The sequence below is a fragment of the Pristiophorus japonicus genome, chromosome 19 (assembly GCF_044704955.1).
Source record: "Pristiophorus japonicus isolate sPriJap1 chromosome 19, sPriJap1.hap1, whole genome shotgun sequence".
NCBI lineage: Eukaryota > Metazoa > Chordata > Chondrichthyes > Pristiophoridae > Pristiophorus > Pristiophorus japonicus.
Window position 1 is genome coordinate 18,126,127 of NC_091995.1, and position 25,196 is coordinate 18,151,322.

A 25,196-nucleotide genomic window follows, 5' to 3' on the forward strand; every position below is an offset into this window, starting at 1 on the left:
GAACTATTTCAAAATTTGTGGCTGACACAAAACTTGGAAGTAGAGTGAGGGGAATAGGAATAAACTTCAAGAGGACATAGACAAGCTGGTGGAATGGACGGACACGTGGCAGATGAAGTTTATCACAGAAAAGTACAAAGTGATCCATTTTGGTAGGAAGAACGCGGAGAGGCAACATAAACTAAAGGGTACAATCCTAAAGAGGATGCAGGAACAGTTTCTTGCAGGTCGGGAACTCTACGCTGCTGCCTGGCCCGCACGCCGCTGCTTGGAAACAATGTGAGCAGCGGCCATGTGGAGGCCCCAACCTGCGAGAAACCATCAGCGGCAGGTCGGGGCCATAAAAGGAGCGCCGTTCAGCCCAGGAGCAGCGTGGAGGTATGCCACTACAAGGTACAGCGCGAGCTGGTGCAGGAGGGCAACGGCAGCAAAGGTGCAGGTCGGTGATTGGAGCATGGGCAGATACAACAGGAGGGGTGAGGTCGGGGCGAAGGAGCTGTGAGAGAGTGTGGAGGGATATGATCGGGGCCCAGGGGAGGCGTGAGTTTTGGGGCAAGGGCCCAGAGGCAGCACAGGCCAGCCCACACTGCGATATGTGCGCGCACTAGGTCCGTGCAGCAGAGCAGGTCTCCAGTTGTCTTGGGTAATCCTTGCCAGTGGACCAAGACCTAGCTCTGTCAAGCCCGTGTGGAGGCTGGTGTGCAACGGCCACCCCACATTAAAAAAATCCACACACAGGCATCTTCCACCCTTGAGGATGTAGTTCGGGTTCTTCATTCAAAACATCTGTGAACTCATCCCTTTTTTTTGGCATGGAAACAAGTCATCCTCGTTTCGAGGGACTGCCTATGATGATGATGCAGGAATAGAGAGACCTGGGGATATATGTGCACAAATCGTTGAAGCAGATTAGGAAAAGGGGAGGTGCAACGAGATCTGGGTGTCATGGTTCATCAGTCATTGAAAGTTGGCATGCAGGTACAGCAGGCGGTGAAGAAAGCAAATGGTATGTTGGCCGTCATAGCAAGGGGATTTGAGTATAGGAGCAGGGAAGTCTTACAGGGCAGTTATACAGGGCCTTGGTGAGGTCTCACCTGGAATATTGTGTTCAGTTTTGGTCTCCTAATCTGAGGAAGGACATTCTTGCTATTGAGGGAGTGCAGCGAAGGTTCACCAGACTGATTCCCGGGATGGCAGGACTGACATATGAGGAGAGACTGGATCGACTGGACCTGTATTCACTGGAATTTAGATGAATGAGAGGGGATCTCATAGCAACATATAACATTCTGATGGGACTGGACAGGTTAGATGCAGGAAGAATGTTCCTGATGTTGGGGAAGTCCAGAACCAGGGAACACAGTCTAAGGATAAGGGGTAAGCCATTTAGGACTGAGATGAGGAATAACTTCTTCACTCAGAGAGTTGTTAACCTGTGGAATTCCCTGCCGCAGAGAGTTGTTGAGGCCAGTTCATTGGATATATTCAAGAGGGAGTTAGATATGGCCCTTGCGGCTAAAGGGATCAAGGGGTATGGAGAGAAAGCAGGAACGGGGTACTGAAGGAATGATCAGCCATGATCATATTGAATGGTGGTGCAGGCTCGAAGGGCCGGATGGCCTACTCCTGCACCTATTTTCTGTGTTTCTATGTTTCTAAGGAGGCAGGGCAGATTGAGAAAGCGGTTAAAAAAGGATACGGGATGCTGGGCTTCATAAATAGAAGCAGAGGGTACAGAAGCGAGGAAATTATGATGAACCTGTATAAAACACTGGTTCGGCCTCAACTGGAGTATTGTGTCCAATTCTGGGCACCGTACTGTAGGAAGGATGTGAAGGTCTCAGAGATGGTGCAGGAAAGATTTACAACAATGGCTCCAGGGATGAGGGCGACACTTGGATCGTTCTCCTTAGAGTCGAGAAGGTCAAGAGGAAATTTGATCGAAATGTTCAAAATCATGAGGGGTCTGGACAGAATAGATAGAGAGAAATTGTTCACATTGGCCGAAGGGTCAAGAACCAGAGGGCACAGATTTAAGGTGATTGGCAGAAGAATGAAAGGTGACATGAGTGAAAACCTTTTTACACAGCGAGTGGTTCGGATCTGGAATGCACGGCCTGAGAGGACGGTGGAGGCAGACTCAATCGGGGCTTTCAAAAAGGAATTGGATAAGTACCTGAAGGGGAAAAAACTGCAGGGCTGTGGGGAAAGGACGGGGGAGTGGGACTAGCTGAAGTGCTCCATGATTCTATGGTTTCTCCCAAGCATGCTGCACTCATCACACGTCACAGCTCAAATTACTCATTTGGTGTTGCCTCCACTATCAGTGGCTACTGAGAGCGTGACAGTTTCTTACTTCTGCAGAAAATGACTGCTCACGTTTGTAGAATGAAAGGGATAACTGCAACTGCAGGAAATGTGATTTAAAGGCTTGAGAAATTGGGGTTATTTTCTTCCATTAGCCCAGAGGAAATTATAGGTGACTTAATAGAGGTGCAAAAATCATGAAGGGATGGGACACAACGTAGATAGAAACAGAATGTTTCCAGTGGCTGAGGAGTCTAGAACAAGTGGCCATAGGTAAAACTTGCGCCTTTCATGACCTCAGGACGTCCCAAAATGCTTCTCGGCCAATAAAGTATTTTTGAAGTGTAGTCACTGTTGTAACGTAGGAAACGCGGCAGCCAATTTGCGCTCAGCAAGCTCCCAAAAACAGCAATGCGATAATGACTACATCATCTGTTTTTTTGGGTGTTGGTCGTCGGACAATAGGTGAGATAGGTGACTGAATGAATTCCATAGAATTTACAGCCCGACTGGTCTGTGCTGGTGTTTATGGACCACACGAGCCTCCTCCCACCCTACGTATTCTAACCTTTGTCCTTCATGTCCTGATCTAGCTTCCCCTTAAATTACGTTGGACTTGTTGACGAATCATGGCCTTAAACTACAACATGGACTGGTTGGGCTGAATGGCCTGCTTCCATGTGGTCATCTCTGTGTTATTCTATGTACGCACAGCAAGTCGGTAAAGCATCTGTACGGAAAAAAATAGAGTGTTGCTGAAAATTTACAAGGGTGCTCCTCGTCTCCCGCTGGTGGGAGGCCGAGGGATTCTCCATTGAAGTTATATAAACCCTTATGGAATTTCCGGGCCAGGTCAGTGACGCTTCAGGAGTGTATCCCCCTTTGTTCTTTACAATGCTGCACATTGTTCTGATTTTCATGCCTGCAACGCAGTCCGCGCTCATGAACCCAAGAAAAGCGGCTGTAGTCATTGACTGTTGGACTTTAGCATTTGCTGGCAGGTTACAGGGTTCTGCCTGTGGCTGTCGACGTTAGGGATGTCTAAAGTCAGCTTTTAATTCTGCCATTCCCTGCAGCAAAGACTGCACACAATCACCGTGTCTGCTCTTGGAAAACGTCACTAAATCACCAGGTATTAATTAAACTGCAACGTTGTGTTACACCCTTCCCCTGCGCCCTGCCCTGTGTTATTTGAATGCATATATACCATATGAGTTGCCTTTCAAAACAATGGGAGAGCATTGAACTGCCTTTTGACTTGTAGTCTGTCTGGAATTCTTCTTTTGTGTCTGCTGACAGCACAGTGACTGGCCTGTGTATTGCTTGTTGTGCCTGACCACATACTACATGACAGAAACTCAAAAGGTACTGCGTCCCACAGAACCCGATGGGAATTATGGTGCTGGGACATCACCAAGAGCAGGAGACGAGGTGAATCAGGAAGTAGTGGTGAGATGATGCTAAGTGAAGTGGGGCTTTCAAGCTCTGCTATAATTAAAGGGTTAAGTATTGATCTTGGAACGAAAGCGGAGCTGAAATAGGTTTTTCTAGTGCCGTGTAACCTGAGGACAATTACAAATAGCCAAATTGTTGAACCACAGAAGGCCCAGAGAGGCAGTTAAACAGGGCAAGGGGTCACAAGTGACACGTTGGAGGAACTCCATCTGGTATGAGACATAGACGAATGATCGTGTGACGTGAAAGAGAATTCGTCAAGCAGCAATTGTACACGCGGGCTTTGGGCCAATTAAGCATCATGGGGGGCCATACACAAAGCTGACATGCATCATTAAGTGTATAAAAGGTTACTTGGACCTTTGTACAATTGGAGAGGCCTGGCTACAGACAAACCAATGGGCAGTCTCCCCGCCGTTGCAAAATAAAGACTACTTGAATCTTCAAACCCTGATCTGGTGTTGAGTGTTTCTTTTAGATAGTCCACTACACTAAGCTTAGCTTTCTCCCCTGAGTTCACTTGCCTCCTCTCCGCCTTTAATCTCTCCCTCCATGTAACCTCCCCAATCCATATTCATGGCCACCCCCTCGACCTTGCCATCTCCCATGGCCTCTCTACTCCCATCGTGTCAATCACAGATAAGGTCATCTCTGACCACTTCCTCCTATCGCTCTCCACCTACATCCCCCTTCCACACCCCGACGCCCACCGCCCCCCCCCCACCCTGCCCCCCAAACCTACTTCCTTCTGTGTTCACCCTTTGAACAAAACTCTCTCCCAACTACTTCCAATTGCAATTTCAAAATCACAATTGTCCAGTCTTTGGCCCTCCATTCACTATGCCATTTCTGCAGTTACCCACCTGCTCAACCACACTCTCACCTCCACCTTTGATCCGCTAGTCCCTATTAAAACCGTTACTCTCTCGCACCCTGGCTATTCCCCCTGGTATAGCCTACATCTCCGCTCAGATGGGATACAGACTTGAATGAATATGGTGGAAAACTGGTTTAGCCATTCAGCGCCAGACCAGGCTGAACCACGTATAGCATTCTCAGGTCCTGCTCTCGACTTCCAAAATAGCTCACTATTCCAGAATCATTCTGGAATGCAAAGATAACCCGTGGCTTCTTTACACTACTGCACACCATCTTCTTAAACCCCTCACTCCTGTCTCCTCCACTCTTGTTTCCAACAACAAGTGTGAGGAGCTCATGGACTTTTGTCTCTAAGATTGAGACCATCTGTCCAGCTGCCTCTGCCACTTCCCTCCCTTCCCCTAGCTCAATGGGCCAAACTTCCTCTAAGCATCCCCCCTGCTCTAGCCCTGAATTTGCATCTTTCTCCAGTTTCTCGCCGATCTCCCCTCATGCCGTGTCTGAGCTCACCTTGTCCATAAGGCTCACCTCCTACTCCCTTGACCCTATTCCCACTAAACTGCTGACCACCTAACTTCCCTTCCTGGCTCTCAAGTTGACTGATGTTGTTAACAGTTCTCTCTCCTCATGTACTGTCTCTCTCTCTCCTTCAAATCTTCCCTTTCCTCAAAAAAAAACCCAACCCTTGACCCCTTCCTCCTTACAAACGACAACTCTGCCTTAGAAACAAAACGGCTCTTAGCAAAGTCATTAATGACATTCTTTGTTACTGTGACAAAGCTAAACTAGCCCTCCGCGTCCTTCTCGACCTGTCTGCACCCTTTGACACGGTTAACCACTCCATCCTCCTCCAATGCCTCTCCACCATCGTCCAGCTGGGTGGGACTGCACTCGCCTGATTCCATTCTTATCTATCTAATCGTAGCCAGAAAATCACCTGCAATGGCTTCTGTTCCCGCTCCAGCACCAATATCTCTGGTGTTCCCCAGGGACCTATCCTTGGCGTCCTCCTATTTCTCATACTGAAGTTGCATGTTCAGCCATGAACTCATTGAATGGCGGTGCAGGCTCGAAGGACCGAATGGCCTACTCCGTCACCTATTTTCTCTGTTTTCTATGTCTATGTTTTCTACCGACATGCTTCCCCTCAGCGACACCATCTGAAAGCACGGAGTCGGTTTCCACATGTACGCCGATGACACCCAGCTCTACCTCACTTCCACTTCTCTCAACCCTTCCACTGTTTCAAAATTGTCAGACTGCTTGTCCAACATTCAGTACAGGATGAACAGAAATTTCCTCTGACTAAATATTGGGAAGACCGAAACCATTGTTTTCGGTTCCCGCCATACATTCTGTTCCCGAGCCACCGATTCCATCCGTCTCCATGGCAACTGGCTGAGGCTGAACCAGAGCATAGGCAACCTTGGCATTATATTTGACCCTGAAATGAGCTTTGACCACATATCCTCGCCATCACTAAGACCGCCTATTTCCACCTCAGTAACATTGCTCGTCTCAGCTGCAGCCTCAGCTCACCTGCTGTTGAAACCCTTATCCATGCCTTTGTTACCGCCAGACGTGACTATTCCAACACACTCCTGGCTGGCCTCCTGTCACGTATCTTACATGGCTACTGTTGGTACTATCCTAAAGTGTGCCACCAGGGGGCACAGCAGTGGGAGACTCGTAGTTTACCTGTACAGGTGTGCCTGGCCTAGTATAAAAGGCAGGCCACCAGGTGTGATCCTCACTCTGGAGTTAACTAATAAAGGACTAAGGTCACTACAGTTCAAGTACAACACACAGCCTCATGGAGTCATTGTTAGAGCATCTAAGGACATAATAACTGGTGTCGAGTTTACGAACTTTCACGTGGAAATGGCTACCCTTAGTACATTGCAACAGCTCGCTGATGGTGCTGATCGGGATGTCTTTGTGGAGAGGCTAGAACACTTTTTTACAACAAACGACCTGGCAGGAGACGACTCGGCCACACTGGCTGATAAGCGCAGGGCTATCCTGCTAACCAGTTGTGGGCCCACCGTCTATGGCCTCGTCAGGGACTTGCTGGCACCAGCGAAGACAGCGACCAAGTCATACAAGGAGCTCGTAACCCTGATCCAGGAGCAATTCAAGCCCAAGGAGAGCATCCTCACAGCAAGACACCGGTTCTACACCCACCGACGGCCCGAAGGCCAGGAAGTCGCAAAGTACGCCACAGACCTCAGGAGGTTGGCGGCACCGTGCGAGTTCGGCGACCACCTCAACGAAGCGCTGCGGGACATTTTTGCCATTGGAATTGGCCATGAGGGCCTTCTTCATAAGCTACTGTTGGCGGATACCACAGTCACACTGTAGATGGCCATCTCCGTGAGCCAGTCATTCATGACCTCAACCTGTGGCTCTAGGCAGATGTCTTACCCTCAGGACTCAAACCCAGCAGGTCCTGTGCACCGAGTGGCACCATTCAGGGGCTGGACTGTAGAGTGTGAACCCTCTCAGGGAAGAGAGAACAGGCCTCCGAGTCCCATAACTCAGAGTCCGCCGAGGGGGGCTAATCGCGTAGCACCATGCAGGCATTGCGGAGGGAATCACAGGGCTCACCAGTGCCACTTTAAAGTCTGTGTTTGCAAAGGCTGCAGTACAAAAGGCCACCTCCAGTGAATGAGTAAGAGAAATAGGACTCACTGTGTCGATGAGGAGTCCGCAGATGGCCATGAATCCAGTGTGGATTATGAATCGATAGGCAGAGAGGCAGCCCAGACCCACGGGGAGGTGCATAGCATGTTTACCCGCACCACCGAGTGCTTCCCGCTGAAGATGGAAGTCAAGATAGAGGGTAGTCCAGTCTTCATGGAAGTGGACACGGGGGGCGAGCCAGTTAGTGATGAATCAAGGAGTCTTTGAGAGGTTATGGGACCATCCGGCTGAACGACCCGAGTTGGCCTTGGTTCAGGCAAAGCTGCGCACCTACATCAATGAAATCATCCCAGTCATTGGTAGTGCAAATGTAAAGGTACTCCATGATGGCACAGTACACAAGTTACCTCTGTGGATTGTTGCAGGTGATCGACCAACGCTGCTCGGCAGAAGGTGGATGGAGAAGATCCATTGGAAGTGGGAAGACTTCACCCCTCCAGCGATCGACGTCCTCTGCGCTCAGAGGCAAAGCAAGCCCTCACCTGAGAGTGGACCCAACACCGGAGAGCAGTCCAGTATGGCACCCAAGACACAGACCACTCAGCACGACTGCGTGGAGATGATCCAGCTGAGACGACCCGAATGCACCTTCCAGGCTCCAGTGGCAGGACTCCGGAGGAAGCAAATCGGATCCAGAGGCGACTCCCCAACTGCAGAGGCAGAACCCGGGGAGAAGAGAATCACCGCAGTCGACATCGTGGACGAAGGAAAGATGGCGCCCGAACCACGAGGTGAGGCGATGAAGACAAAGATGGCTGCGGCCAGACCACGAGGTGTAGCGCCTATGGAGCAACACGTGGCACCAAACGGAGAGGCAGATTGGGGTAAAGCAAGCAAGGCTCTCTTAAAGGAGGCCTGCAACCCACTACAATTAAAGGGACAGTTCCACACGTTTAAGCAATGTAACAGGAATTGTAATCTAGAGACAAAAGGTGCAACAGATTATGTAAAGTGTGTAACTGATCATGTAAAATTTATAACTGGTAATCGGAATTGTATATATGCAACCAGCAAGGAAAAGTCACGCGATTAAGTACAATGTGTAATTGATGATCTGAACTGTGCAGATGCAACCAGCGATTGTGATCGGACCCCTAGAGTGTCCCTCATAAGTAAGGATAAGCTGTGCAATGCAGGATTCCCCCTGCATGCAGTCAATGCAGCAGGCAGACATCCATCAGGTGCACACAGGTCCAGTGAGCTACCCAATGCTGTAGCCTGCATCCCGGGACCAGAGTCAGGCACCATGAGTTGTAGCCACAAGCAGCCAACACACACGACCTCAGCAGGGCAATGGCAACGGTAGTGATACCATGCCCTGGGTCGGCTCTCGGGTAACCGATCGACCCAACGGCCACAAGCCTGAAGGAGCAGACTGCACCAGGGCCATACCCCTAGATGTAGGGTCACCTGTCACTGTTCCCCAGAGGAAACAAGCACCAGCCGGGATTTCAAACCAAACTACGCTTAGGCCAGCGAGTCAGCAGTTCCCTGTGCACTGCGAGACGGCAGCTCCTTAGGGAGCAGCTGGGACCCAGGGCGTAAAGGAAGGACGGGAGGGGGAAGGATCACAGACATCTGTGAACCTGCATGACGCTAGGGACCACGGCAACAGCCCTGAGAGCAGGCTACGCGAGCCATCTGGCTTCCCACTGCCAGCACCAGGCACTGAGCTGCCACCAGACTGCAGGGATACCACCCAGCAGCTCCGGAACTAGCTCGTCCTCATTCACAGGTTAAACAAAAAAACGCAACACCCACTTACCTGAACTTGAACGTGCATGAATGTTAGGAACCCCCACCACACCAAGATGGGAAAGGGGGTGTTAGCATTAGTGTTTTCTCAGAAGAATCACTCAACACTCAGAGTCGGTTCCAATGCTGATGCGGCTTTTATTACGCTCAGCGGGGAGGAAAAACTCAGGACCGTATCCAGGTTTCTCTCCACCGAACAAAGGGTTACATGCACCTTTATATGTTTCACAACAGTTACAAAACAGTTTACTACAGCTACACAGCCCATCACGGCTGGATACAAGCCAATCACAACGATTATAGATTACATATAGGTTCTTTTAACCCAATAGAATTCCCCTAGTATCCAGGGAACCATATGTTCGGTTATTGTCAGCTTGGGCTGATCGATGACTTTATAGGTTCTCTCCCTAGTTCTTTCATCTGGGAGAAATAATTGGTTTATAACCTTGTTTACAGGAGATGGTTTCCCTCTTATCTTTCTTCCTGGGGAATTAATTGGTTTATGACCTTGTTCACAGGAGATGGTTTCCTTCTTATCTCTGTCTTCCCGCATCCCAGGCATTCCTACAGTGGGCCTCACAGGGTTATTGCTTGGTCATTGAACGTTCAACAGTTCACAGCTTGACTACCTGATTTCCCATCATGCCTGGGCAGCCATTTTATGTGTGTGTCCACTTTAAACTTATATGCGTTTAGATATATCTAGCAGGTGCCTAATGCCTAGTATTCTGGTATATTCTAAAGGTGCCTACCTCCTACAACAACTCCCCCTTTCGGTAAAGGGACTAGTCCTAGTCCCCTTTTAACTGACCATTCGACCTTTATTAGATTTTGTGCACGGCCCGGTACTCCCTGCCTCAACGTGCTGGCCAGTCACGCGGTTTCAGGAGTCCTGGTTGCTTAAATCGAATTGACAAAGGCCAAATCCTCCTGCCCCCTTATAAAACAGGCTTGTTTAGTATCCGGGGAACGGTGATTTGTCCGTCTTCGTTGTGCGTGGTGTCTGCATGCCTGGCAGGCCATTACGCCCCATGTTATTGCTAAGATCAATTGTATCCCGACCAGTATATGTGAAATTATTCGAATCCATGGGTGGATGTTCACATTTATTCCCCAGTCCCAGACCTTTCTCCACCAACTCTGACTTTGTAAGTCCACCTCGGTATCTTCTTCCAGTACTTTGATTTTAGTTTGTAGTTGGTGGTAGAGCTTTACGGATTGACCCACTCTGAGCCTCAACTCTCGTAATACTTCGGTTAGATGTGGGATAAGGACATGATCTGGTTCATCATAAGCCTGTAAATGATCATGGAGCTGATCGGTTACCTCAATAACTTCGGACTTCCAGCGCCTAACCTGGGTGATATGCGCTTGCCCGATCGCGACAGGTCGTAGTGGTGTAAAGCAAAAGTTTGGCTGTGGTATAGGGCACTGCAGGTCATTATACTGGAATGAACGCTCAGTAGTAGAGACGCAGTATCTTCCTTTCCCTCCGTAGCCTGCCCTCGCGAAGTGCATGTGTGCGGGCACTATTTCTAGTACACACCCGTCGGTTCGGTTAAACCCGCACTCGTCTCGCTCCCCTCTGCCCACCGGGTGAGGGCATACTGTGATTTCCCCCTTTTGCTTGCAATCTGCTAGGGAAATCCCGGTAAGTATGTTGTTTCGACGAACGGCAGAGGTGGTGGTCAGGTAGTAGCGTATGGAGACATTTTCCCGTATTATTCCGATATTCTCTCGTTGGTATAGGGGGAACGGCCCTGAGTCCGGCGTGGCTATAGGGATCATCAGGACTATCCCTATCCCGGTAGTCCTACCCATCTGGCAATCTGGAATTGCTGGGTATACTCTGGTCAGTCCCTTCAGAGTACAATTATCCAGTGTCCCCCTTTGGTTAGCCAACTGAGCTAAATGTGAACTGTCTATCCAATCGGGTACTTCCCCGCGTTGGATCTGGTCGAGATTGTGGCGGATCTGTCCCACCATCCACAGACCATAAGCGTGACAGAGTTGCCCCTGTCTTTGCTTTCCCTGTATCTTCCTGTTCTCTATCAATGAGGTGATTGATGGTTCTGGCGTGAGCTTCCAGGACTGAGATGCCATCCAGCTGGATTTTGGCACCCTCCTTTCCTAGGTTGGCTTGGTCTTCCTGGTTTTGCTCCACCCTCTCCAATAACCCCTTCATCACCCCTCTAAGCTGTTCCACCCTCTCATTTAATCCTTGTATGTCTATCGAGTTCACTACGGAGGTCCCTGTATTGAAAACGGTGGCAACATCATTAACTATTTCCCTCTTCATCCTGGGGGCTAACCCCTGTCCCCGGAACCTACTGGCACCCATTGCATCGGCAGCCTGCTGCATTACAACTTTACTTAATACATTGTACATCTTCCTTGACTGTTCTGTACAGTATTCCGGCATCTGGATGCCTGAAATATTGATCAGAACAGGCACAATTTCATGTTTAACATTATCATACAACAGTTCCCCCTCGTTGTACATTACAATCCCATTCTCTGGTCCCTTCGTAGTTATGGGGCAAGGCAGTTCCTCGGGCAATGTAGTGATTCTTATGGGGCGCGGTGTTGGAGGGGGTGAGAAACATACATACAATGATATTGCAGCCGCCCCCGCCTCCTCGTAATACCCACACAGCCCCATTCCCTTCTTGCGGATGACTGATTGCTGGGATTGTCCCGGAGGCGCGCAAATTATGCCGAAAGTACATTCATCAGGCCCTTTGACATCCCTCCGTTTAATGCATCTGCTCCTTATACCCGTGGAGCACTGTACACATACTCTTATTCTTATTAGGATTCTTATTAGGATTCACTTGTAACCATGCATTAAAATAAGTCCTGTCCTTGCTCCAGTCCTTGGCTGCTGGGATGCACATTCCGTCCGTTAAATTAAACAAGACTCCATAGTTCAGGTAGTTGTTTATTTCCAGCGTGCTCTGCTGTCCGTCGGTGTTGCCCAGGGTACGTGCATGTCGCAGGGCTATCCATATTACGAGTAGCGCCTTTCGTATTCCCATTCCGGTAAGTATTATCTGTAATTTTAAACAGACGGCCTGGTCGTCACCAGGGGTTAAGTTTTTTGCTCTACGAGTGTCCCTGTCACCCTGCAAAATCAGAAGCACAAGGTTATAATCGAACCATTTTGAGCTGAATCTGTAGGGCGTGCGCCCGTGTCTTTACCCACTTAAATATTACCCAAACTCCTATGACCAAGGCCAAAGCTATTCCTCCAAACATCGCTGTCTGCTTTACCGTTAGGTTGGGTTTGTGGACTACACCTACCCACCGTGGGGTACATTGGCTCTATTGCCAGAGGTGATGGTGCTATGGCTGCGCACTGCACTATCCGTCTAGTCCCGTTATCTCTTCCAGCCTGTTTATCTTAGCTTTTAACTCTTCAATTTGTTTTATTGAATATCTATTTCTTTATTGTATCAGGCAAGTATTATTACATAAGCTAGTTCTGTTTTTATTTTTGTTTCCTCTGTTAGGTGAGTCTTTTTTTTCCTATTAAGAAATCCAAATTAATAATGTTCAGTATAAAACGGCTGTCAATGGAAAGGGTTAACTCCTTTCCAGGTTTGTAAGAAGACCTGATGTCATTACGTGACTTCACGTAATCATCTGAAAAAAAAGTCTTTGTGCCTTCAAAACTGGCTTCGAAATTAGGAATCCGTTAAAAACAGCATAAATCATTAGAGTAAACTCCAATGTTTCCTTAACTTCTAATTCAAGTACTTGCCAAAGAATTTTTTTTTTTTAATTGTTTTAAAACAAGACTACACATACAATAGCAATTTTGTTTACTGAAATTCAATTCTGTTTTTTTTTTATTTCTCTCTTTCTCCTCGTTATCTTCAAAACCCTCCTGCTTGTTTAGACTGTTCGGGACATTTTTGATAAACACTGTCCATTTTGGAAATCTTTTCAAACTGCATTGAAACTTTTTCATAATTGAAAATTCGAATCCATGTAGAGTGTTTTTTACTTATTCCAATTTTTTTTTTCCTTCTAATTAAACCAATATCTTTTTCACAGCAAACATCAATTAGTATTTAGTAAGTTATGTCTTTTTCCATTTAGTCCGTTACATCTTTTTTTTCTTTCTTCAAATTAGGTTTTGTATTTTACACGGAGGGTTCGTAACTCCATAAAGTTGTTAATTTAAAATCATTTGTTTACTTTCAAAGTGGCGTCTTTATCTTTTTCTTTTTTTTCATAACTGGAATGGAGTCCAGCTTTGAGAGTTTGAGTGCTGCCTTTCGTTATCTCAAAATGCTCCAGTTTCAAAGTCGTTACTAAAGCTTGCTGTTTTTAACATTTTCCAAAAGTCCCTTTTACACCTTCGCAGATAGCTCGCCACTTGCCCAGGAGTTTGACCTGATCAGATTTAATTTAATCTTTTTCTTTTTTTTAAATCCACCTCAGTATTTCCTGTGCCTTCTCTGAATATCTCAAAATCCCAATTCAAACTTTGTAATTTCAATCTTTATTTAAAACTTTTTTTTTTTAGAAGCTCTTTTTTTTAAAAGCATTCTTTATCTCATTCCGAGACTAAATTTATGTCTTTCAACTCAATCAATCATTGCATGTTTTCTTTCGGCAAGTAAGTGAGCGTGTCAAATAAATATTTTGCTCAACAAACCTATCCTTTATTTGTTTATTTTCCGAGCTCCGTAACTTATCATCCGAATAAATCCACACCTGCGTTTCTAACTTAAATGTCTTAAAACTTCCCACATACAGGACAACATTACAAAGGGTTAAAAAAAGACTTTCACTCTGTTTCTAAAATAAACAGACACTTGCATTCCTCTTCCTAGTTTTATCTAAATAATTCCTCACATAACTAATTCCTGAGGATTCCACCCTGCTTTAATCATTTTTTCAATTAGCTTCTTTTGTTTTTCCGCCAGGTGGCGGGTAAGCGACCCTTCTGGTCCCCACTCGAGTTTACTTGTTTTCATGGCCATTCCTGGGTAGGACTAGTACCGTTAGGAATCTACTCTCAGAGGTCCGCTTTCTTTCTAGCGCGACTTGTAGTAAACTGTCTCTTGGCTACTGTCAGGTCACAAGTTCTGCTGTTACACAAACTTATACAATTCTTAAAAACGCGTTTAAGCAATTCCCGCAGTGCTCTACGTATCCTTAACGACTACCTACCACCGCTCAGCCCGTTGGTCCGACCCTGTTCACAGGTTTGGATTCCGTTAGCCTCTGTACACCGCTTGGTTCTACCCCGGGGTATTTCAAATTACACTACTGGGTCCGGAAGATGTCTCTCGGTATCACGATCCCACGGTCTAAATGTGTTCCCTACGCCTACTTGGTTCCTGGCCGTCACGTGGGACAAAAGTCCTCTTAATTCAGGCTCAGGCTAGGCGTTTGAGATATTAGACTGTCTCCTCATGTCGATCAACCAGCTTCCACCTTCCGCACCCTTTATACTTAAAAATTGTTTTTTATACTCACCCGGGTTTTTTCCAAGGGCGTCCAGCGACTCCGGGAAATCCTGCCGACTACGCCATTGTTAGCGTTAGTGTTTTCTCAGAAGAATCACTCAACACTCAGAGTCGGTTCCAATGCTGATGCGGCTTTTATTACGCTCAGCGGGGAGGAAAAACTCAGGACCGTATCCAGGTTTCTCTCCACCAAACAAAGGGTTACATGCACCTTTATATGTTTCACAACAGTTACAAAACATTTTACTACAGCTACACAGCCCATCACGGCTGGACACAAGCCAATCACAACGATTATAGATTACATATAGGTTCTTTTAACCCAATAGAATTCCCCTAGTATCCAGGGAACCATATGTTCGGTTATTGTCAGCTTGGGCTGATCGATGACTTTATAGGTTCTCTCCCTAGTTCTTTCATCTGGGAGAAATAATTGGTTTATAACCTTGTTTACAGGAGATGGTTTCCCTCTTATCTTTCTTCCTGGGGAATTAATTGGTTTATGACCTTGTTCACAGGAGATGGTTTCCTTCTTATCTCTGCCTTCCCGCATCCCAGGCATTCCTACAGTGGGCCTCACAGGGTTATTGCTTGGTCATTGAACGTTCAACAGTTCACAGCTTGACTACCTGATTTCCCATCATGCCTGGGCAGCCATTTTATGTGTGTGTCCACTTTAAACTTATATGCGTTTAGATATATCTAGCAGGTGCCTAATGCCTAGTATTCTGGTATATTCTAAAGGTGCCTACCTCCTACAACAGGGGGAGATCAGGAACACACACACACACACACAAACAGCAACCACCAGCACGCTATTGCTTCCACTACCCACCCAAGTTTGAGCTGGCCCGCCAGAGATCTACCAGACAAAACCCATATAGAGCTAAGCCCAGTGCACAGTTAATGCAGGGGCAATTTTCACTGAGGGTTCGGGGAGAATGATGTCATGTATCTTACATGGCTACTGTTGGTACTATCTTAAGGTGTGCCACCAGAGGGCACAGCAGTGGGTGACTCGTAGTTACCTGTACAGGTGTGCCTGGCCTAGTATAAAAGGCAGGCCACCAGGTGTGATCCTCACTCTGGAGTTAACTAATAAAGGACTAAGGTCACTACAGTTCAAGTACAACACACAGCCTCGTGGACTCATTGTTAGAGCATCTAAGGACACAATACCTCCCACATTCTACTCTATGTCACAACAGTGACTACACTCCAAAAATATTTAATTGGCTGTAAAGCGCTTTGAGAGGTCCGGCGGTTGTTAAAGGCACTATATAAATCCAAGTCTTTCTTTCATTCAATGTAAATTTGAGATCGTCTGTTGTCCGTGTCCTAACTCGCACCACGTCCCGCTCACCCATCACCCCTGTGCTTGCTGACCTACATTGGCTCCCGGTCTGGCAGCGCCTCGATTTTAAAAATTCTCATCCTTGTTTTCAAATCCCTCCATGGCCTCGCCCCTCCCTATCTCTGAAATCTCCTCCAGCCCCACAACCCTCCGAGATGTCTGCGCTCCTGAGCATCCCTCATTATAACTACTCAACCATCGGTGGCCGTGTCATCAGCTGCCTGGGCCCCAAGCTCTAGAACTCCCTCCCTAAACCTCTCCGCCTCGCTACCTCTCTGTCCTATTTTGAGACGCTCCTTAAAACCACTACGCTTTAACCATCACGCTTCAGCATATCTCCTGACTCATCAGGGGCAACATCAACATCTGCTGGTCTGTCAGCAATAGCCTCAAGACTTTGCAGCAATACAACTGTTTCATAGGCAAAGCAAGATGATTATTATATGCAGACCCGAACCTAAGAAGAAGCAATCAGGAAGAAACATTGAGGTTTGCAACACATAAGGAAACCATTTGACCCATTATGGGAGATTTTTACCCCAACCCGCCCATGAGGAATGTGCCAGGATCGGCTGTGAAGCTCGTTTTATACTTCGCCCAATGGAGAACAATATTAGGGTGGATGTAAAACCGGAGTTCCACCCGATCCTATGGGAGTCCTGCTCGGTGGGTTAGTATAGAATGACCTCAATTCAATTCCAGCCTGTAACTCGCTCCCAGGTATCCATTAATCTATATATAAACCACCTGAACCCCTCGATTAGATTCCAGGCTATAACTCACTCCCGCATATCCAATATTCTATATATAAAGCACCTAAACCCCTCAATTAGATTCCAGCCTATAACTCACTCCCAGACATCCATTATTCTATATATAAATGGTTGTGTATCTGTAAAGCATGCACTCCCATGTTCTGCCACCAGGGAGCGCATCCCCTGAAGTCCCAAGGGATCCCAGCATCCCTTAGGAGCACTGTATATAAGCCGGCCTCTAAGGCCTGTTCCTCACTCTGGAGTGTCTTAATAAAGACTGAGGTCACTGTTACTTTAACCTCCCTGTGTGCAGCCTTATCTGTGTTAGGAATATAATAACTGGCGACGAGTATACGAATCCAATGCAAAGATGCAGCAAACTGTAGGCATCCTGGAGAAGTTATCGGAGGGTGAGGACTGGGAAGCCTATGTCGAACGGCTAGACCAGTACTTGGTAGCCAACGAGCTGGACGGAGAAGGAAGCGCTGCAAAAAGGAGAGCGGTCCTCCTCACGGTCTGCGGGGCACCGACCTACAGCCTCATGAAGAATCTTCTGGCTCCAGTGAAACCCACAGATAAGTTGTATGAGGAGCTGTGTACACTGGTTCGGGAGCATCTTAACCCGAGGGAGAGCATGCTGATGGCGAGGTATCGGTTCTACACGTGCCAGCAATCTGAAGGTCAGGAAGTGGCGAGCTACATCGCCGAGCTAAGGCGACTTGCAGGACAATGTGAGTTTGATGGCTACCTGGAGTAGATGCTCAGAGACTTTTTTGTACTGGGCATTGGACACGAGACCATCCTATGAAAACCTTTGACTGTAGAGATACCGACCCTCAGTAAGGCCATTGCACAGGCTTTTATGTCCACCAGTGATAACATCAAACAAATCTCTCAGCACACAAGTGCTAGCAATGTTCATAAATTAACTGGAACTGTGTTTGCGAGCAGAAATATACAGGGCCGAAACCACGAGTCTGCAACTGCCAGCAGGCCTCATGTGACCCAGATGACTCAGAGTCCGCAACAAATGATGAATGCAAGGCAATGCGCACCTTGTTGGCATTGTGGAGGCTTCCATTCAGCCTATTCATGCCGCTTCAAAGGGTAAGTTTGCAAGAGCTGTGGAACAATGGGGCACCTCCAACGAACTTGCAGACGAGCTGCAAGCTCTGCAAAACCTGCTAACCACCACGTGGCAGAGGAAGATTGGTCCGTGGTAGAGCAAAGCAATTTCGAGCCTCAGAGGGAGGAGGCAGATGCTGAAGTACACGGGGTGCACACATTTTCGACGAAATGTCCACCTATAATGCTAAATGTAAAATTGAATGGCTTACCCGTAGCCATGGAACTGGACACTGACGCTAGCCAATCCATCATGAGTAAAAAGATGTTTGAGAGACTGTGGTGCAACAAGGCACTCAGACCAGCCCTGAGCACCATCCACACGAAACTGAGAACGTACACCAAAGAGCTTATCACTGTCCTGGGCAGCGCCATAGTCAAGGTCACCTACGAGGGCACGGTGCATGAACTGCCACTCTGGATTGTCCCGGGCGATGGCCCCACACTGCTTGGAAGGAGCTGGTTGGGCAAAATCCGCTGGAACTGGGATGACATCCGAGCGCTATCACATGTCGCTGAGGCCTCATGTACCCAGGTTCTTAACAAATTTCCTTCCCTTTTTGAGCCAGGCATTGGAAGCATTTCCGGGGCGAAGGTACGGATCCACTTGGTCCCAGAGGCACGACCCATTCACCACAAGGCGTGAGCGGTACCTCACATGATGAGGGAGAGAGTGGAAATCGAGCTGGACAGCTGCAACGCGAGGGCATCATCTCCCCAGTGGAATTCAGTGAGTGGGCCAGCCCGATTGTTCCAGTACTCAAAAGTGATGGCACGGTCAGGATTTGTGGCGATTATAAAGTAACTATTAAACGTTTCTTGCTACAGGACCTAAACCCGCTACTTAGCGCAGACGACCTATTTGCGACGCTGGCTGGAGGCAAGACGTTCACCAAGCTTGACCTGACTTTGGCCTACATGATGAAGGAGCTGGAGGAGTCTTCGAAGGGCCTCACCTGCATCAACATGCACAAAGGACTATTCATCTACAACAATGCCCATTTGGAATTCGGTCGGCTGCAGCGATCTTCCAGAGAAACATAGAGAACCTATTCAAGTCGGTACCACGCACGGTGGTTTTTTAGGACGACATATTGGTCATGGATCGGGACACTGTCGAGCACCTACAAAACCTGGAGGAGGTCCTCCAGCGACTGGATTGCGTAGGGCTGCGGCTGAAGAGGTCGAAATGCGTCTTCATGGCAACAGCAGTGGAGTTTTTGGGGAGAAAGATAGCGGCGCACTGCATTTGGCCCACAGACGCCAAGACAGAGGCTATCAGGAATGCGCCCAGGCCACAGAACATCACGGAGCTGCAGTCGTTCCTGGGACTCGTCAACTATTTTGGTAACTTCCACTGGGTTAGGCACCCTCTTAGAGCCCCTACATGTGTTATTACGTAAAGGTAAGAACTGGGTATGGGGACAAAACCAAGTAATTGCTTTTGAGAAAGCCAGAAACATTTTATGCTCCAACAACTGCTTGTATTGTATAACTCGTGTAAAAGACTTGTGTTAGAATGTGACGCGACATCGTACGGAGTCGGGTGTGTATTACAACAAGCGAACGTTGCGGGGAAGTTGCAACCTGTCGCCTATGCTTCCAGGAGCTTATCTAAGGCCGAGGGGGCCTACAGCATGATTGAGAAAGAGGCATTAGCGTGTGTGTTCGGGGTAAAGAAAATGCATCAGTACTTGTTTGGCCTCAAATTTGAGCTGGAAACCGATCACAAGCCCCTCATATCCCTGTTTGCTGAAAACAAGGGGATAAATACTAATGCCTCAGCCCGCATACAAAGGTGGGCACTCACGCTATCAGCGTATAATTATCCCATCCGCCACAGGCCAGGCACTGAGAACTGTGCGGATGCTCTCAGTCGGCTACCATTGCCCACCACGGAGGTGGAAATGGCGCAGCCTGCAAACTTGTTGATGGTGGCGCAGCCCGCAGACTTGTTGATGGTTATGGAACCGTTTGAAAATGATAAATCACCTGTCACGGCCCACCAGATTAGGACTTGGAGCAGCCAAGATCCTCTGCTGTCCCGAGTAAAAAACTGTGTACTGCATGGGAGCTGAGCCAGCATCCCCGTTGAAATGCAAGAGCTAATCAATCATTTCCAGTGGTGAAAGGACGAGCTGTCCATTCAGGCAGACTGCCTGTTGTGGGGTAACCGGGTAGTACTACCCAAAAAGGGCAGGGAGACGTTCATCTCGGATCTCCACAGCACACACCCGGGTATAGTAATGATGAAAGCGATAGCCAGATCCCACATGTGGTGGCCCGGTATCGACTCTGACTTAGAGTCCTGTGTACGGCAATGCAGCGTGTGTGCTCAGTTGAGCAACACGCCCAGAGAGGCACCACTAAATTTGTGGTCCTGGCCCTCCAGACCATGGTCGAGGATCCATGTTGACTATGCGGGCCCGTTTCTCGGTAAAATGTTCCTGGTGGTGGTGGATGCTTTTTCAAAATGGATTGAATGTGAAAAAATGTCGGGAAGCACCACCACCGCCACCATTGAAAGCCTGAGGACCATGTTTGCCACCCATGGCCTGCCTGACATACTGGTCAGTGACAACGGGCCATGTTTCACTAGTGCCAAATTTAAAGAATTCATGACCCGCAATGGGATCAAACATGTCACCTCGGCCCCATTTAAGCCAGCCTCCAATGGGCAGGCAGAGCGGGCAGTACAAACAATCAAACAGAGCCTTAAACGAATCACAGAAGACTCACTCCAAACCTGCCTGTCCCGAGTACTGCTCAGCTACCGCACGAGACCCCACTCGCTCACAGGGGTGCCCCGGGCTGAGCTACTCATGAAAAGGACACTTAAAACCAGACTCTCACTGGTTCACTCCTACCTGCATGATCAGGTAGAGAGCAGGTGGCAGCAACAAAATGTAAACGATGGTCGCGCCACTGTGTCACAGCACATTGGTCTGAATGACCCTGTGTATGTGCTAAATTATGGACATGGTCCCAAGTGGATCGCGGGCACGGTGATAGCTAAAGAAGGGAGTATGGTGTTTGGAGACAATGGACAAATTTGCAGAAAGCACCTGGACCAAACGAGGCTGCGCTTCACAGACTGCCCTGATCAACCCACAGCAGACACCACCTTTTTCGAGCCCACAACACACACACCCAAAGGATCAAAGACATCACCCCGGACCAGAAAATCGAACCCATCACGCCCAGCAGCCCTGCAGGGCCAACAACACGCCAGCCCAACGAGGGCACAGCCAACACACCAGAACAGACATTTGTACCGAGGCGGTCCACCAGGAAAAGAAAGGCTCCCGACCGCCTCACCTTGTAAATAGTTTTCACTTTGACTTTGGGGGGGGAGTGATGTTGTGTATCTGTAAAGCATGCACTCCCATGTTCCGCCACCGGAAAGCGCATCCCCTGAAGTCCCAACGGATCCCAGCATCCCTTGGGAGCACTGTATATAAGGCCCTAAGGCCTGTTCCTCACTCTGGAGTGTCTTAATAAAGACTGAGGTCACTGTTACTTTAACCTCCCTCTGTGCAGTCTCATCTGTGTTAGGAACACAATATAAACCATCTGAATCCCTCGATTAGATTCCAGCATGTAATTCATCCCAAGGTTGTCCATTACTCGAGATATCTATTATATTAATTATACATTTTTTTATATATATTCGTTCCTGGGATGTGGGCATCACTGGCAAGGCCAGCATTTATTGCCCATCCCTCACTGCCCTTGAGAAGGTGGTGGTGAGCCGCCTTCTTTAATCGCTCTAGTCCGTGTGGTGAGGGTAAATGGTGAGCGGGAAATGCCAAATTTTAAAACGGCTAACCTGTGGGAAGGAACGGGGCTTTCAGTGATCGACGTTCTCTGTGAAAGAATGTGTTGCAGCTGGAACCAGCGCACTGAGTATAAATTTCAACAGTGTGTGGATTCAGCGAGGGAGATAGAGTACGTGATGCCGTGTTTATGTTAGGAGGAAGAAGGAAATTTAAAGCAGCTTTGATCATTAAAAAAGATTGGGGAATATTTGAGCTTTCATTTGGTAATAGTCCATTAGCAGGAAACCACAGTGAGTGCATCACAATAACAATTTATTGATGGCTGTTTATGAAACATACTGAGTCACGACTGAGAATGGATCTCACAGTTTACACATTGTCTGTCAATACAATTACATACAAGTTCTCGGAGCATGCTCTAATCATTTTTTTTTGTTTTTTATGTTTGATTCTCACACAAAGAGCTGGCTCAATCAATCAACGTTGCTTAAACAGCAAACTCTTGAATAAAAAGATATACAAATATGTTAAGATATACCAACAAGCAAAGGCTTGATTGGCACCCCATCCACCACCTTCAACATTCACTCCCTCCACCACCACAGCGCACAGTGTACCATGTATCAGATGCACTGCAGCCGCTTGCCACGGCTTCTTTCGCAGAGCCTCCCAAACCTGCGACCTCTACTCCCCAGAAGGACAAGGGCAGCAGGTGCATGGGAACACCACCACCTCCATAATCCCCTCCCAGTCACACACACCATCCTGACTTGGAAATATAATCGTCCGTTCCTTTATCGTGGCTGGGTCAAAATCCTGGAACTCCCTCCCTAACAGCTGTGTGGGAGGAGGTTCATCACACGGACTGCAATGGTTCAAGAAGGCGGCTCACCACCACCTTCTCAAGGGGCAATTAGGGATGGACAATAAATGCCGGCCTGGCCAGTGATCCCCACATCCCCGAACGAATTAAAAAAAAAATGAACTTGTCCAACGAGAGGAGTGAGGATTGGCGGCTGATTAAATTGTAAGGTGGCCGTTATTTATGTTCATCGTCTCTGTCCTTAATGTCCATCAGAAAATGCTTTCTGATATAAAGGTACCAAGTCCTCAAGCACCCAAGTGAACCCCTTTAATGCCTCACAAACCACGGCTGGTGCTGAATGCATACAAGTGGATAACTGCAACCATGCAAAACTGGTTCAATGTACATAAATCTGATGAGACATTCTCTGGTCAACCCCAGGAGGGCTGTACATCTAGTCCAATAAGGAACATCTTGAGGAGAACTTGCGGTGTTCTTTTGATCTGATTCTCACTGCTGCATCCCTTGCGTCTCCTCCTTACTGGACACGTCAACTGGGTTTGCAGAGTGGCCCCGACCTCGCTTTTCGGAGTTCCGAGGTGACGCAGTGCCTTTTGGGAAGTGACCCGGCAGAGTCGTGGTACAAGGAAAGTTCGTTTACATGCCGCAGGCAATGGGACTGTTCATCGTTCTGTAGCACGCGACTGTCTCCCGTGGAATGGCGACGGCTGGGAGGGTGCCGTTGGTCCCCGCCGCAGGCAGGTTTGGCGGCTGGGGCACAAGGCCACCGTCGGGCACAAAGGACTCCTCAGACCGGGACCCGACCTCCAGCGCCCGCTCTCTGCTGGGCTCGGGCGCCAATCCGGCTACTACTCCCACCGTTACGACCACATGGACGGCGTCCTCGTTCACCTCGGTGGTGCCGTGCAGCTGGACAAAGACGATGGACAGGAAGAGGATAAGCAGCCTCTTGGCCCAGTCCTTCTTCTCAGCCGGAAGGTACTTTCTGACCTATACGTGGACAAAGGACATCAAAGGTTAGCAACAGAGGTCAAGAAAGAAAGAATTCCCATTGATCTGGCACCTTGCATAACCTCAGGACATCCCAATTTTCTGACGTGCAGTCACCGTTGTAATGTGGGAAAACGCGGCAGCCAATTTGCACACAGCAAGATCCCACAAACAGCGATGCGCTAATAACCAGACCATCTGTTTTTTTTTCTATTGACGTTGCTTGAGGAATACACACTGTCCCACGACACCGGGGAGAACTAGCCCTCCCCTTCCCCCACCCTGCTCTCTTCTTCGAAATTGTGGCCGTGGGGATATTTTACGTCCACCCGCGAGAGAAGACGGGGCCTCGGTTCAAAGACAAATTTGAATTTTTGATTCAAATATGTAACCACAATCTCTGGAAGAAATTAGCAATCTGACTTTTGAAATTATTCGGTTCTATCTTTTTGCACCCGGTTGCAAAACTTCTAAAGGTTTGCAAGTAGCAATTAGCAGCAAACCCCACCGTAAAAGGCAACGTGATAGAATTGTTGTTCGGCTTGTTTACAATATCGTTGACCCAATTTTTAAAGCCTGCAGCAGGCAGAAAAAAAGCATGGCCGCCTGCCTTAAAGGGTGGGTGACCCGTTTAGGTTCCTATTGGCCGTGGCTGCTGCATCCACCAGTTACCTAAGCGCGTTTTTTTTCCTGGGGGCGTGGAGGGTGCTCACCTGCGCTGGATAGAGGACTTTAACAGGCCGCCGCTTGGCTCGGAGTCGGGGATTGGCCACAGGGGTGCGTTTGACCTCTGGAATGGGGTCGAAGGTGAAGATCTCCGGCTCGGTACTCCTCTGCCTGCTTAGGACGCTGCCGCTCCAGCGCTTCAGCAGCGGGCCATGGTTCATCGTGACCCATTGAGGTTGATGGCAGCCCTTACACATGGTGCTCTGGGTTTCCCTGGGGATGAAACGTGCAAGAAACACAAAGTCAGGTCGTCTCTCAGAAGCTGCACCGAGGACGCTGCCTTATTAATACCCCAGCCGGTCCTGACCTTGTGCAACCACGGCGATGATTGGCTGGCATTGCCCTCGCCGCCTCATGTCCCGCCTCTGCAATGACAAAGTCAGGGGAGGGAATGGTTCTTTTTTTTCCATGTTTCAGAGAAAGGGGTGGGCTCCTGTGGGAGACAGGAAAGTGGTGACATTCTGCCAAGACACAAGCCAGGGCAGGATTGTTCCTTGTCTCAATTCATTTGGTTTTAACAATTAACAGCTCAAGTGAAACGTTTATTTCTCACTCTCGCTCGCTCTCAGATTACAGAGGCGGTAACTGAAGAATTGTGAAATGAAACCTAACTATAAACACACTCCTCAGCCCAACACCAGCTGTCAAATGTTTTCCCTGGCCCCACTTCCCTGTATTTTTCCATTTAAGAGCAATTAGGGAGCGTCACTAAATGCTGGTCTTGTGCCACATCCCGTGAATTAATTAAAAAAATTGTCCCCCAGGTTTGCCTGCGGGAAACTGTGGCCATGTGACAGCCTCCTTAGCAATCATATAGAATTAGATAGAATGAGTGAAACAGGTCATTCGGCTCAACTGATCCACATTTCATGTCGTTTATGCCCCACGCAAACCTCCACCCATCCTTATTCATCTCCCCCTATCAACATATCCTTCTATTCCCTGCCTCCCCTTAAAAGCATCTATGCTATTTGCCTCAACCTCTCCCTGTGGTAGGGAGTTCCGCATTCTCTGGGTAAAGAAGTTTCTCCTGAATTCACTGTTGGATTTATTAGT

The 25,196-nt window shown here is 48.2% G+C and overlaps 1 protein-coding gene across 1 annotated transcript; it reads right to left on the reverse strand.

The window, feature by feature from the left end:
• Positions 1 to 21,925: 21,925 nt before the first annotated feature.
• LOC139230379 (radiation-inducible immediate-early gene IEX-1-like) lies at positions 21,926 to 24,342 on the reverse strand. Its single transcript, XM_070862208.1, has 2 exons — positions 24,128 to 24,342; positions 21,926 to 23,414 (listed from the first exon to the last, which is right to left on the reverse strand). Exons 1-2 carry the CDS (start codon positions 24,335 to 24,337, stop codon positions 23,061 to 23,063), a joined length of 564 nt encoding a protein of 187 aa, XP_070718309.1. The 5' UTR covers positions 24,338 to 24,342; the 3' UTR covers positions 21,926 to 23,060.
• Positions 24,343 to 25,196: the final 854 nt, after the last annotated feature.